The 13,460-nt window shown below is 43.6% G+C and overlaps 1 protein-coding gene across 1 annotated transcript in view; it reads right to left on the reverse strand.

Moving 5' to 3' along the window:
* CAPN13 (calpain 13) overlaps nt 1-13,460 on the reverse strand; it is a 493,752-nt gene that overhangs the window by 137,708 nt on the left and 342,584 nt on the right. The window contains exons 14-15 of the mRNA XM_086925977.1: nt 7,743-7,951; nt 2,072-2,108 (exon numbers count right to left, since the gene is read on the reverse strand). Coding sequence (XP_086782103.1) covers nt 2,072-2,108; nt 7,743-7,951 — 246 coding nt within the window. The remainder of the gene's footprint in view (nt 1-2,071; nt 2,109-7,742; nt 7,952-13,460) is intronic.

Below are 13,460 nucleotides of genomic sequence, written 5' to 3' on the forward strand. Positions count from 1 at the left end.
TTGATTTTAGGAAGGCTTTGAAAACCTGGTTGTTCAATGCCTAAGGTCCAAGCTTGACCCCTCCGTGACCAGGTTTTAAGGTGGGCATTTTACCTAGCGCCAGGACACCCTTGGGTAGCAGCGCACTTCATAAATGTCAATAACATTAACAATAACATTAGCATAACATTTAATAAGTGATAACTTTCAATTTGGAGTTGTGACAATATTGAGTTTAGTGTCTAAACAATTGTAACTTAAAATCTTCTTTAATGACATAGTTGGATTTCAAGTAACACGCAGATAGTGTTTTTTCCAGTGGGTCCGTAAGTGCACAGACAACACTTATCACACAACACACCTTAGCGTGTGTGTTGATAACACGATACATTTGGCCTATTTTTGCCACACCCTCACTCTATTCACCTAGTCCTGACGAAAGCCTGCCAATTTTTTCATGGGCTGAAACATGTATACCAACTAATGTGACAACCTGGATCAATTTATCTCTAAAGTTGTCCTTTTCCTTTTTTAATCTTATCCTGGGCAGAAGGGAATAAAGTTTTATTCAGTAAGGATTCGCAGAGATAATTTAAACTTGCACCACTTCCTTCATACCACACAAATCAGGCATCGTAGCACAACTGGGTGGTATTCTGCTACCCAGTTGGGACCCCAATGATGAAGAATGCCACAAACTAGGTTGGTGGGTGAGGGGGTCTTTTAATAAACCTAGTGGGTTTTTGGCACTCATCAAAATAAAATACTTGTGAGTCGCAATTGCTAGTGGGCCCTTCCACTGTGTTTTTTGTACTTTATCATTGGGGATAGGGACGTACCCCATATTAATCCTCACTTTCTCCATTTGTTTACCCATTTTCTGGTCCTAACCATTTGGTGCCAGCAGCCTGATTCCTGGGTCACATGACTAGGTGTAGCTGTCAGTTGGTCTTTGTGTATTGCTCCCAGACAATGAGACAAATAGAGAGCCGGTGTTGGCAGGACTGACTTTATGAGGGGGAGGAGATGTCACCTACCACACTTGCACATCACGCACGCTCTGCCCAGCACACTCACAAGAGCTTAACAGTAGTCTTCTGTTACCCCAGATATGCTGTGCCAGGGCAAGGAGGCAGTAAAATCTAAACACCTCTGGGGCGAAGAGCCCCAGAGCCTTCTCCTACTTTAAAGGTGGCACCAAGAATAAATAGTGGACCCTCAGACCAAATTCTTCAGTACAATTCTGGACCTGTGAAATACGTTGAAGGACTCCTGTGCTGCTGTGCTCTCAGAAGGACCAGTACTCAGCTATCCTGCTACTCTACTGCCTGAGTGAAAAGGACTGGACCTGCATCATCTCCCAGAACCACTACAGTAACTCCAAGGACTAGATGACTGGCCTCCTTATCAGAGCCTCAGGGACAGGAAAGTCTCAAACCACCTTGAACCCAGTACCTGGACTCGGTTTGCAGTGAGTTTGCCATCCCAAGTGGTGCCATCCCTGTCCTGGGTCCTTGGAAAGGGGCCTGAAGGTGCTTTGCTAGTCCAGCTGTGGACCTGTGGGCAGAACCGACACAGCATGACTCATCTCCTTGCAGCACCACATCAGAACTGTCACTCCCCTCAGCTAGTATCCAGATTTCGTTCATTTTCTCTCTCTCTTATTCAAAGTATTATTGTGAGAACATGAGGCTGAGAAGTGTGCCTTCAAGTACACATTTGTTGAGTGTTGACTGGCCCAGCCTAGGCATCAGCTCACTTTACATTAATTGGTAAGACACATCAAGTGTTACTTGGGGAAATATACACCTTCAGTACATGAAAGGAGGTTTGCGATGTATAGTAGATTTAATAACAAATCTATTCATACAAGTCGATAAAGGGACACAGCTAAGTCTTAATTGCCGCACATCCTACTTGGTAGAATGACAGTTCCCCAACATGCTATATATTTGAAATTTTTCAGGATGTGTCAAAATATTATTTAGAGAGTTATTAACCTGACAGTTCTTAAAATTAACAATACGCTTTTTTGCAGAACCATAGGCAGTGTTTTGACATGTGTGCACGTACAAATCCGATCACTCCATACCTTTGCTGTGCCGACGTTCAACTTCATTTCAAGTTCCCTAGAATAAATAAATGTTTTTGGTTAATATATATCTGGAACAAGATTGAGAAATATTCCAGGAGTTATATTTTAATATAATGACTTCAAACATTATTATTATTATTTTTTTTAAATTTTTTGAAAACCTTTATTGTGCATGAAGAGTGGTACAAATACGGGCCTACAACCATCGGGCCGGCCACAATACTGTTTAGCACATAAGTAAGCAATACGGTCCCCCAGCGACATCAGGCAATATAGCAATAATTAACAGCAGTTACACTGAACGGAATAGTGGCGCTAGGGAGGAGGAGCATTGAAGGTTTAGATTTTTTAAATTTTAGTCTAAAGATAAAACAATGAAGAATAAACCAAGGAGAATCGAGTCCGTATACTAACTACACCACATGGGTAGGCAGCATCAAGAAGTAGCATCAATAACGAGGACTCCCCATCAAATCGGCGGTACAGTGTAGATCAACAGGAGATACAGTTCGCATTTACATACCACCCACATCGCTACCCACTCCCCACTAAACCTTAACACAGACCCAAAACAGAAAAAAGAAAAAATTATAGAAGAAGATCATACATAGGCACCATAGAAACTAACTAAAACTAAATATAACCCCCCACCCTACACACATGCAGAGGCTACGGCCTGCCCCCCCCTAGCAGAGTGTCTGTCGCCCCAATAAACCCGAAATTTAGAAAGAAGGAGAAGTAAAGAAAGGAAGAGAAAGAGGAAGGAAAGAAAAATTAAGGAAGGAGAAGAAAGGAAGGTTAAAGAAGTATAATCCAGTGATATAGGGAGTAAGAACAGAGTCTATCCTTGAACTCCCACAAAATTATAAGAGGAGGGTCAATTCACAAGTCCCCCGGAGTACCCCGATCGCAGCCCTCACTTCCCTGTAATCAACATAAGCAAGCAAGGAGAATCAAACAACAATTGAAAAGGGAAGAATATCAAATAACACATCGTCGCGCTGAGGAAGCACTCCAGTCCGAGTCTCAACCAGCCATAAATCACAGTTCGTTCGACAAGGGCACTTCTAACCCTGGCCAGATCGCAGACGCTGTCGCAAACTGAGCTCCGATGAAAGCCCCGCCTCAGGTGGAACAAAGAGAGAAGATGGCCGCATTCGGCGAGGAGACGATCCCCCAGGACAAAATGGCCACTTCCAGGCATACAAAGTTTTAACAGACCAGAAGGGCAACAGTCCAATGTCCATCTGTAGTGGTGGAGCACTGGGGGTAAAAGTAGCGTAGCGAGGCGTGCAGGTATTAAATAAAGCCAGGAGCCGTGCCTGCCGGGTCACACGGGAGGATAGTGATACAGTAGCCCGAATAGAATTCTTAGGCAGGATAGGAAACCTTGTTGCGACGCCGGGACCGGCAGGCGGCAGGATTTCTGAAGCAGCAAAGTAAGAGGTGTGCACAAGTTCACAGGCGCGCTGTAACAATGTAGCCCGCACACCATCGTGCGGGGGTCGGTCGGAGGGAAGATGCAAGCAGTCAGACATTCTATCCTGAAGTACGAGTGCAGCTTCATCCAGTTTCTGTCCCAGTACTCGGGAGCACTCAGACATATCCACCGTCAGGGCAGTGAGAGCGCTCATAATAGAGGCGCTGGTATATTCAGGCGGGGAGCCATCCGCGTCCACAGTATGGAGTGTAGCACCACGTTCACCACTCCGCCAAATTGCCTGCAATGCAGCAGATTCCAAAGCCGAGGTGGAGCCCATAGCGATCACAGAGGAAAAGTCCGCCATATCGTGCTGCTAGGGGTTTCGCCGATCGAGGAGGCAAGCCAGCAATGAGCAGACTGGACGGTAGCACCGGACAGCCGGGCCCGTCTCCGCTTGTGCAAGAGTTAACAAGAAACCCCTTCACGTAAATACTGGCAGGAGCGAGTGAAGCGGCTAATCATGGCCGCCTGCTGCATGGACGGCAGAAAGGAGCAGCGCGTCTCACCTCTGTGTCGCATGGGAGCTGTGAGGCAGAGTGGATCCACAGTCAGGCGACATGCACTCCCCAGCGAGGGCAGAGACCAGCACTCTCACAGCCCACAGTCCGCCTGGGAGCGTTCCGTATTGCACCGCTCCATCAGCCCTCCGAGTCGCATCCCCCTCCGGCGTTGCTCAGGGACATGGGGTCCCAGGTCCAGGGCGCAGTCACAGTCCGCAGAGAAGCATGCCCTTTCTCTGGATTGCAGACGGATAGAGACACCGGGGGAACACCTCCGGAACCAGCGCGACGTCAGCTACCTCCCGCGTACATTCTGTGTCAGGATCTGGAGCAGGATGGTGCTGCAGGGAACAAAGGATCGGGGAGCCGGGCGACTACACGTCCGTCCCCGCCGCCATCTTCGACTTCAAACATTATTAACAAATATTCAAGAAGCAAAGCAACAAATACACCCTTTAGTGCTGTTATTCAAAAGTGCTCGGGATGCAGTGTCATAATCACTCCCCACCATTTTTTAACTGCCTTCAGTTCTAGGACATTTAGCAGCCCTCCCTACCACAGGCAACTAACCCTAAGTCTTGTTTCATGGCAGACCTTCATTTAAAAAGGAGTGAAAGAGATGGTTTAAGCCTGAAATTATCATCTGAAGTTCTCAAAGAACGGTACTCGTTATGTGGTGGTCAACACAACACAGATCGCAGCAGATAATGGTAGTTATGAGCCTGGTTTACTCCATCTCACTTCAAGAGGGATAGCAGGCACAGTAGATGACTAGACTTCTGAGACTCATAACAAGGATTTTTGGGGCAAACTGAGAGTGGAGCAGAGGACATATGTCATTATCAAAGTGGAATGCGTACTTGAGCTGCCAGTGGGTGCCGTCGTTCAATTCAAGGTGCTAAAGTTAGCCCAGAAAGCGTCTTGGGATACTCCAAATATGATTACCCACAAATAAGTCTACTGGCTTCTTAAGGTGAGCCTCAACTGTCAAAAGGAGAAACCTAAAGTTGGAAGATAAAATACTGTGAGGTAATGCATTACCTTCAGAGGATGTCTACACTCTGGAATGGAGTGCCATTTATACTCGCCAGAGAGGTAAGTCACCACAGATTACCTTTTAAAACAGAACTATTTAACAAGGCTTGTGGCACTCACTAAACTCACAGTCTCAGTAATGGCAAGTTCAGAATCAGAAAACTATCCTCCCATCTAAGCAGACTAGTACACAGAAGCTGTCCGCTAAAGAGGATCCGCACAAGTAGAATAATAAAATGCTAATGAACATAACATAACCTAACTTCATGTGACATGACATGTCATGACATAACATAACAAGCGCAGACTGTTGGCTGATGAATTGTCTTCAGGATAGCCACAAAATATCCCAAAAACTGTATTGCATTGGGATCATGAATGCACGTACAAGCATATAATCACTCTCCAAAAGTAAAACACCCAACTCAAATACGCAAACACTATTTTGGGTACTCAATTTGTAAGCATTTCCAATCTTTATGCCACTCATGTGTCTGAAATGGTAACAGGAATTCACCATTGCAAAATATGTTCTTGCTTCATATGGCTGAGGTTTTTTCGTAGCACAGAGTAGTACATTTCATGACAACGACACTGATTGACATTGAAGTTCATTTTCAGATTGCAGCAGGGGATGGCGCAATGTGGTCAATAAAGGATATTCAAAGGAGAGTGATACGTCATCACTGGCTCCCAGAAATAATGGGCAAAACACAGGAAAACCATATGATAAGGTGTTGAGATGGTACCCGGGAATACTAGATCTTGACTCTACTTTAGAACATACGTCTTTGTGCAGCCACGTTGTTAGTTGCAGAAAAGTATAGACCATATTTAAAGCTTGGTAGATAGGGCACTCTGTAAAAAATGTGCCCTATGTCCCATGCATTTTATCACAAGTGTATTATAGTTAATGGCACTCTAAAAAAAGGTGGATGAGACATCCGCCATGTTTTGATAGGAGTGCACTGTCCATCAAAGGCTCAACGTCTCTGTGTCTACATTCAGTCGTCACTTGTTATGATGGACCTCTGGGTTCTCAAAGTAGCATATCTAGTCCCCATTCGGAACAGTACATCTTGAGAAGTAATTGTGTGTTCTCAGACTCCTGAATTGGTCTTCAATGGGAAATGCAGAAAGCTTTGTGAAACAACCAACACACATTTACTGGCTCAGTACTTTCCTGCGAACAGTGCAACTGAAAAACCATGCTGCCAAATTGTAAGTGAAGAACAGTTGCTAATTGTGCTACAGAAAGGCAGAGAATGGAGTTGACCTTTTTTTTCAATGTAGATGTCCAATTGAACAACGTTCAAGAAAGCTACAGCATATGCCAAGAGTCTGATGTCCTGATGATTGATTTTTTCAAGTTCTTAAATGATTGAACCGCTGGTCTGGATGCTCTTCTTGAAGATACAGTGCTTTCTGTATCCTTTGATCAATACTGGAAAATTCCAAACCAACTTGTCACTCTTACAGATTGGGCGGCATAAATGGTGAGGGGTACGGGCTCTGGAGAAGAATGCTGTGGCATGCAGAGAGGAGCTTCACAAAAAGATCAATGAATGGGCTTCTTATCTACATTATGAGGACACAATACAGTCATCAGGCCATCACTGGACTGAACGGCTATGTGGTTCAGCTCAGCTACGATGCATTTCTCAGTCTTAGCACCTGATTTGGAGTTTGATCTATAGAGTTTACTCTGTTAAGGTGGCAGAAGGCAATATCTCCACCATCCCGAGGTACCTTTACTGCCATGGCAGAACTTATCAATTTTCGGGAAAGTGGTCCAGAATCTATCATGACCCATGATGGGCAGTTGTTAATTTTTCAAACGTTTTCTGTTTTTCAAAGACAAACTCTCAAAGAGTTTTCTCCCTGAGAGCAGAAGGTAATTTACCTTATCCGCAGGTTTGTTTCTGGTGGTGGCAGACTGGGCAAAAACATAGTTTACAGCTGCCATCCCTAAATAGGGATGTTTTAACGTCCTTTGCCTGATAGCCCCTACTCCTTTGGGCTGCCAGAGAAAGTATTGACTCATTGGAGTCCAAGCGGCCTCAGTCAATGGAATACTTATGGTCTGCCCAATGAGGAGAGCAGACTCAAGGTTTTGTGGACAGGGTACCCTGTCTGCCAAAGTCTAAACCAGGCCCTTAATCCTGCAAATATATGTGATGAAACTTGGCAACAAGCTTTTTTTCCTGAGGTAGTTGGTTTATTGAGTATATGAGATGGATTAGGAAGCACAGGCGGGGATATTTTCTTGGGGATATTTTCTGTGTCTTTGCATCTAATGCTTACTGTGATTCTGACATTTTCCATAGGAAAACAGGTAAAACACACACTGTAAGGCTCATACAGACAACTGATTGCTTGGCTAGAAGGTTAATGTAGAATGTAATCTCCCCAACCCACACACTCATTGTAACTGAAAGGAATGCCCCCTACAAATATGTATCATCAATATTTTTGCACACAAGACAATTTATGCAATGATTAACAGTTCTTTGGGCAATTAGAGCAATAATCTGAATTTTCCATCCTATTCTATTTTACAATGCCTTCCCCAACAATACAGGCCCCCAAATTTTAATTTTATGCATGATTACCATTACAACCATATATAATTTACAAAAACAGAATTTACTTTGCAATGCCGGTGCTCTTCTGGAAAACTCTGAGAAGGAATTCAGACTCCAATCCTCTGTGTTCTGTGTAAGGAACAATGACATAGGATCCCGGTGGAGCCTTGAAGGTTTGAGTGACATCTCGACTTCTAACCAGACCCGTATATATTGCTTCAGAAGCATTTTGATTGAAGAACGACTGAGGTAATCCACCCTTCTGGCTCTGGAACTTAAAACAAGAAGATCACCGATTATTTGGGCTTCTTAAGCATGCTCCTATGTATTCTAATCACAACCTAAAATGGCCTCTGAATAATGTTGTGATGAAACACCAAATGCTGACATACTAATTCCATTAATATCAACAATTGCAAGAGATGACAAGTGAGACAATATTGTGTGACCTGTGAAGGAGTTCAAATGATGCTTGATAAAATTAAACTTCATGATACATACCCAATGTCTAAGTCTTATACTGATACACTGGTATTTATCTCAAACCATAAATATCAGAACTTTGGTTGGTTCAACATGTACATATGCTATTCTTCTACGGCAATTTACATTCTCATGTCCAATTAAGAGTCTTATGAGTGTAATGGTATCCTTATTCGATTATTCAGATTTACAATTGTTCAGAACTAATTCATGCATTTAGGTAAGAATATTTGTGTGTTTAACTTGGTGTTGGGGAGTTATAATCTTCATGCCTGTTTGCTGTCATTTCAAAGTGCCTCAGGGTATGATAGATAAGAGCATTTGAAGGGCATTGAGTGTGCGCATGCACACCCCAACATAATATAACTATATACATACAAGGACTGACTACTACTTGTAATGAAGTGTGTATTAACTATTCTGATTAATTGGGCGCTTTGATGTAAAGCACTTTAAGGGCCTGATTTGAAGTGTGGCTGGCGGGTTACTCCAACCCAAATGTTGTGCATGTGCCATTTGCCATATTACATGTGCAATATATTCTAAGGCACTTGTGATCATGCACATGGGATATCTGTTGACAGAGTACTTATCATCCAGAATTTAAATACCTGAACACGCTACAGAGAGTGTTTCGCATATTACGATGGTCCTCACAGAGATAGTGTTTGTCTGGGTTTGTTAAAAGTGCTGAGAAGTAGCTAGATGGATTTCCATCTTGTAAAATATCACAATATTTAAAAAGGGACTCTTAAGTATGGAGTGTATTCTATGACATCACTTGTATTTATCCCAGTCCCAAGCAAGAGATAGACTGACCTTAAGCTTCTGCTAGCTGACATTGTGGAGTGGTGTGGCTCACTGGTTAGAGGCGGCAGACCCGGAAGCAGAGGACGGCCTGGGACCTGGGTTCAATTCCCGGGTCAGCGGACTCGATAATTCTCACCTCGGTGCCTACTCTAACCAGGAATCACACTCGGCAACTCTGGGCATTAGCTTGCCTCATCTCCACAATGGCCCCCCACATACGCTGGGGATGTCTGGTTTCACCTTGGAGATACCCAGTAGGGACCATCTCACAGGGAAAGCCAGGACGGATTCCCCAGCAGTCTATAGCTTGGAGATACCCCATGTGGGGTGATTCATGCGCTTTACAAGACATCATTACATTTCCAGACACTTGGAAATTCAGTCCCTTTCCATCAAGACCCTTTTTGAATAGTGCACATGGTTTGGTTTAGATGTAGGAATCTTAGAGATTTACTTCAGTAAATCAGTTTCTGGGCAACTGCATGGAATTCATATCTGTAAGGAATTTAGGGGCATATTATCAACGGGGTTTATCTCCGCTTTTTGGCTTTAAAAGCCAAGAAAGCGGAGATAAAATTATCTCCTATTACCAAGCTGTCGCTAACACCAGTTAGCAACAGCTAGTAGGAGATAGCGACCATCTTGGGCCCCACTTTGCATGTCAGTGATATTTATCACTAATGACATGCAAAGTGGGCGTGCCAAGATGTCAGCGACTGAAAACAGTCGCTAACATCGCTATCTCCTATTACCAACTTTTGGAGATATTCGCGCTAAGCGCGAATATCTCCAAAAGCTAACACCTGCCCTGAGCAGTTCTTAACCATGTTATCCAATGGGAGGTGGATAACATGGCTAAGAGCATTTTTATCGCATTTGCGATAAACGTTGGTAATACCAAGGTTTATTTGTGGTAAAAATCGCCGCAGCTCAGCGGTAAATGTTTGTCTCTAACCAAGCAATAGCGATAATTATCGCTATTGCTTGGTAATATGCCCCTTAGAGTATTAGTTGAGGGGGGTGAGAATCCACCTCAAATAATGACCACATTCCTTGTCTGGATGGCTCCCTTTAAGAAGAACTTAGGGTTTCATTTGTGTTTCCCGGAGTGCTTCTGCGTTAGGTACAAAGCCTTTGCTGACTATTCAGAGTAGATGGCTAGACTCCATAATTCGTTTTTCATATGATGCAGCCCAAGTGTTGCTTTGTTCTGGTATTTAAGGGTGGCGTACCAAGGGAACGGTGACTTCTTTGGTTGAAGCTGAAAGCAATCTCAATGAAGGAGATTTTAACCTCTTCGACGCTGATGGCGGCTCCCGGCCGTCATGAGTCACGGTGGGCGTGTGCTGATGACAGCCGGGAGCCGTCATGACCACGCCCGCGATTAGAATCTTCAGCACTGCGGCGGAATTCGCGCTGCAGTGATGAGGCTAAGTGCTTCCAGTTTGACTTCCCATTATACATTTGGGCACTATTATATGTTGTGAATAGGATGTAATCATTCTCATTCATTTGGGTCCAGTGAATTGCTTGCTGTTCTCCTGTGATGTTTTGTATTTTTCAATAAACTCACCAGGTGTGGTATCACTAAACATGTGGTCTGTATTATAAGAATTGTGAGACAAGTGTTGATATACATTCTCATTGTGTACAGACTAATGTGGAAGGTGAATACGGCCAATTCCTTACTTTTGAACTCTTAGCTATAGCCTTTCTTGTTCACCAAAAGTCTAGCGCAGGCTACTGTGCGTCTTTGCTTGTATCGGACAAACAGACTTATTTTTAGCTACAGGCAGGCTATATTAAAGGCAAAAGGATTGCGCTATTCGATTCTACTACACCTACTTTCCCGCATACATGGGGAACGTACAAGGACAAGGTGTCGGGAACATAGCGCAGCCTTTTAAATCACACCATAAAACAGCAAGTGAGAGACTGGTGGACACATAGACTACAAGTCCAGTACACAGATGAGGAATGGACAGAGGCCATGCAACCCATGATAAGCCTCTTAGAGAGGTCCACCTGCAGATAAGCTATTTTAACTTTTATCTTTATAGACGGTACTGGTTTCTTGAATGGTTGTGAGAAACGGACCTCCTACCTAGGGTGGCATGCTGGAGATGAGGCTCTCCGATGGTTGGAATATACATCTCCTATGGGATTGCTCGACATTGAATATACATTGGAGAGGAGTGTGGGATACAACGAGACACTCTGTAGGTACCATAGGCCACTCATGAGATAGGTAGTCCTATTACAGGACCACATTGACCACCTTGAAGTTGGTGGCTTGCCACTTCGACTGAGATGGCCAAACTTGGAACTCTCAGATTGTGGAGGACTACTCGCATCCCAGATGTGGAGTCTTGACTGAGAGTGATGCATATGACTGTATTATATGAAGAGTTAATCTTTGCATAAATTATCATGTGAACAAGTTTGAAGCAATCTGGAGGAGTGTTTAACCCCTTCCGTGCTCCGTCGGCCGTTGGCCATCGCAAGCACTACCTGGCTGGTGATGCGAATGGCCAACGGCCGACGCAGCACTGCCCACTCCTTAGAACGCCTGCACTGTGCCGAAATAACGGCCGCAGTAAACAGGTTAAACCAGGGGGTTAATTTAAGCCTGTGGTTTGTGGTGCTCAGCACAGGCACTTCATCATCAACACTGGCCCTTTTCATGAGCACCAGTAAGGACACATTCATGTATGGTGGGCACAGGGAGATTAAGTGATTTGCCCAGAATCACAGGATGTTGAGCCAACGCCGAGGCTCGAACCTGGTTCCCCAGCTTTAAAGTCAGCAGCTCTGGCCATCTCCCCACTTTCACGGTTAGTAGTTGGTTCTCTTTTAGGCAGAGCTTACAGGAGAAATAGGCTGTTGCAAGCTGCTTCCTGAAGAGAGCAGCTGCACGTATTTCTTTTTTAGAAATTAACCACTGATATAAACATTCCTAGAGGAAAACCACCTCACCCTTCTTTCCCTTGTTATTTGTCACTCATTCCGATGGGATTGGAAAGTGAAAAATGTGGTTTAGTTTTATCATCTTCTGACTTTATGTAGCATCTTTATGCTAAGAGACGTTTTAGTGCCATTAATGTATATATAATATGGAAGTAAACGATTTGGGGAGGTGAGGATTAATGTTATAAGAGCATAAGTGCAAAATATTGTATTGGAAATAGGAATACATATTGCTGCCACGTCTACTATTTTCTTTCCATACTCGGTTCCAAATCTACATTGCATTGTTATAACTAAAATTGATAAAGAAATGGAAAACAAAAAAATAGCAGGCAAAGATTTCCGTAATGAACTAAAGGCTTCCAAAAAAGAACACACTGCCATGAGAACCGTTTAGCAAAACGTTTGGAAATACTGAAAAGCAACTTCTAGCCTTCATTGCTTCAATAGCAGCTTTAATTCTGCCCCCTGGTGCTTTCTTTCACTTTTTCTGCTGGCTGCGGGACCTGGAACAAGGCATTGTGTTTGCATTCATACCCCCAAGAATTATATGGACACGTCTTCCGGAGGCGGAAAAATAATGCGTTACAAAGAAGTATTTTTTCAGTCAATAGCGCCTCTCATACAGCGGTGGGCGCTTTCATCTCCTTCAGTACATGATTTTCGCGAGGTGTTCATCTGTACCACGTTAATTATTACATAATAACTAGGAAACAATTGTTGTCCAACCAGTTCCTGTGCGTCAGTGGCGTTTGTCGCCCACGCAGAGCGGTGTACATATTTGCTTATTATGTTAAACGAATGGAATGCTTTTCAGGTTTTGAATACATATTTCATGCATTTTACAAAGGAAAACCCTCTGAGCATAAGCACGGAAGCATATCATGTTACCAGGCGCAGTGGAGCCTCACCTGATCTCAACAGTGTCTCGATTTTCTTTTATGTGCAGAAAATGGTTGATTATTGAATGAATGAATAAGCTTTATTTCGATATAAAAACATATCATAAAAGCTGCATTTTACAATAATAAAAACAATGTTTAGCACACACAATACAGTACAACTTTTGCACAATATGCAATAAGAACATTCTAAGTAGTCATTTGGGATTTTTTAAGCGGGGGAGAAGAGGAGATAAAAGCATACTACTGTATCAACAGTTTATTTGCAGTTCGTATGCGCCAAGCCCAGCCAAAAAATGTTGCCAAACAGCAGGCGAAGAAGGGTCTTGCATCAGTGCACAATATGCGTAGGGCTTCTACATGCGATCTTGTTCCCAGGGTCCTACATAATGGTCTCAACCACAGCTTCCTGGGTGCAACGTAGGTGTTACATTCGAACAACATATGTGCAACAGATTCAACCCTCGTTACGCAAAAGGGGCAATATGGCACAGTTTGTAGGGGCGGTTTCCAGGATGAGGTAAATTGACAAAGAGGGAGAACACCTAACCTGAATTTTATATACAATGCTCTGTCTCCAGAGTTGTGAATGGAGTCCAGATAGGGTTCCCTGAAAGGGAG

This window comes from Lissotriton vulgaris, chromosome 6 (assembly GCF_964263255.1).
Source record: "Lissotriton vulgaris chromosome 6, aLisVul1.2, whole genome shotgun sequence".
Taxonomy (NCBI): Eukaryota; Metazoa; Chordata; class Amphibia; order Caudata; family Salamandridae; genus Lissotriton; species Lissotriton vulgaris.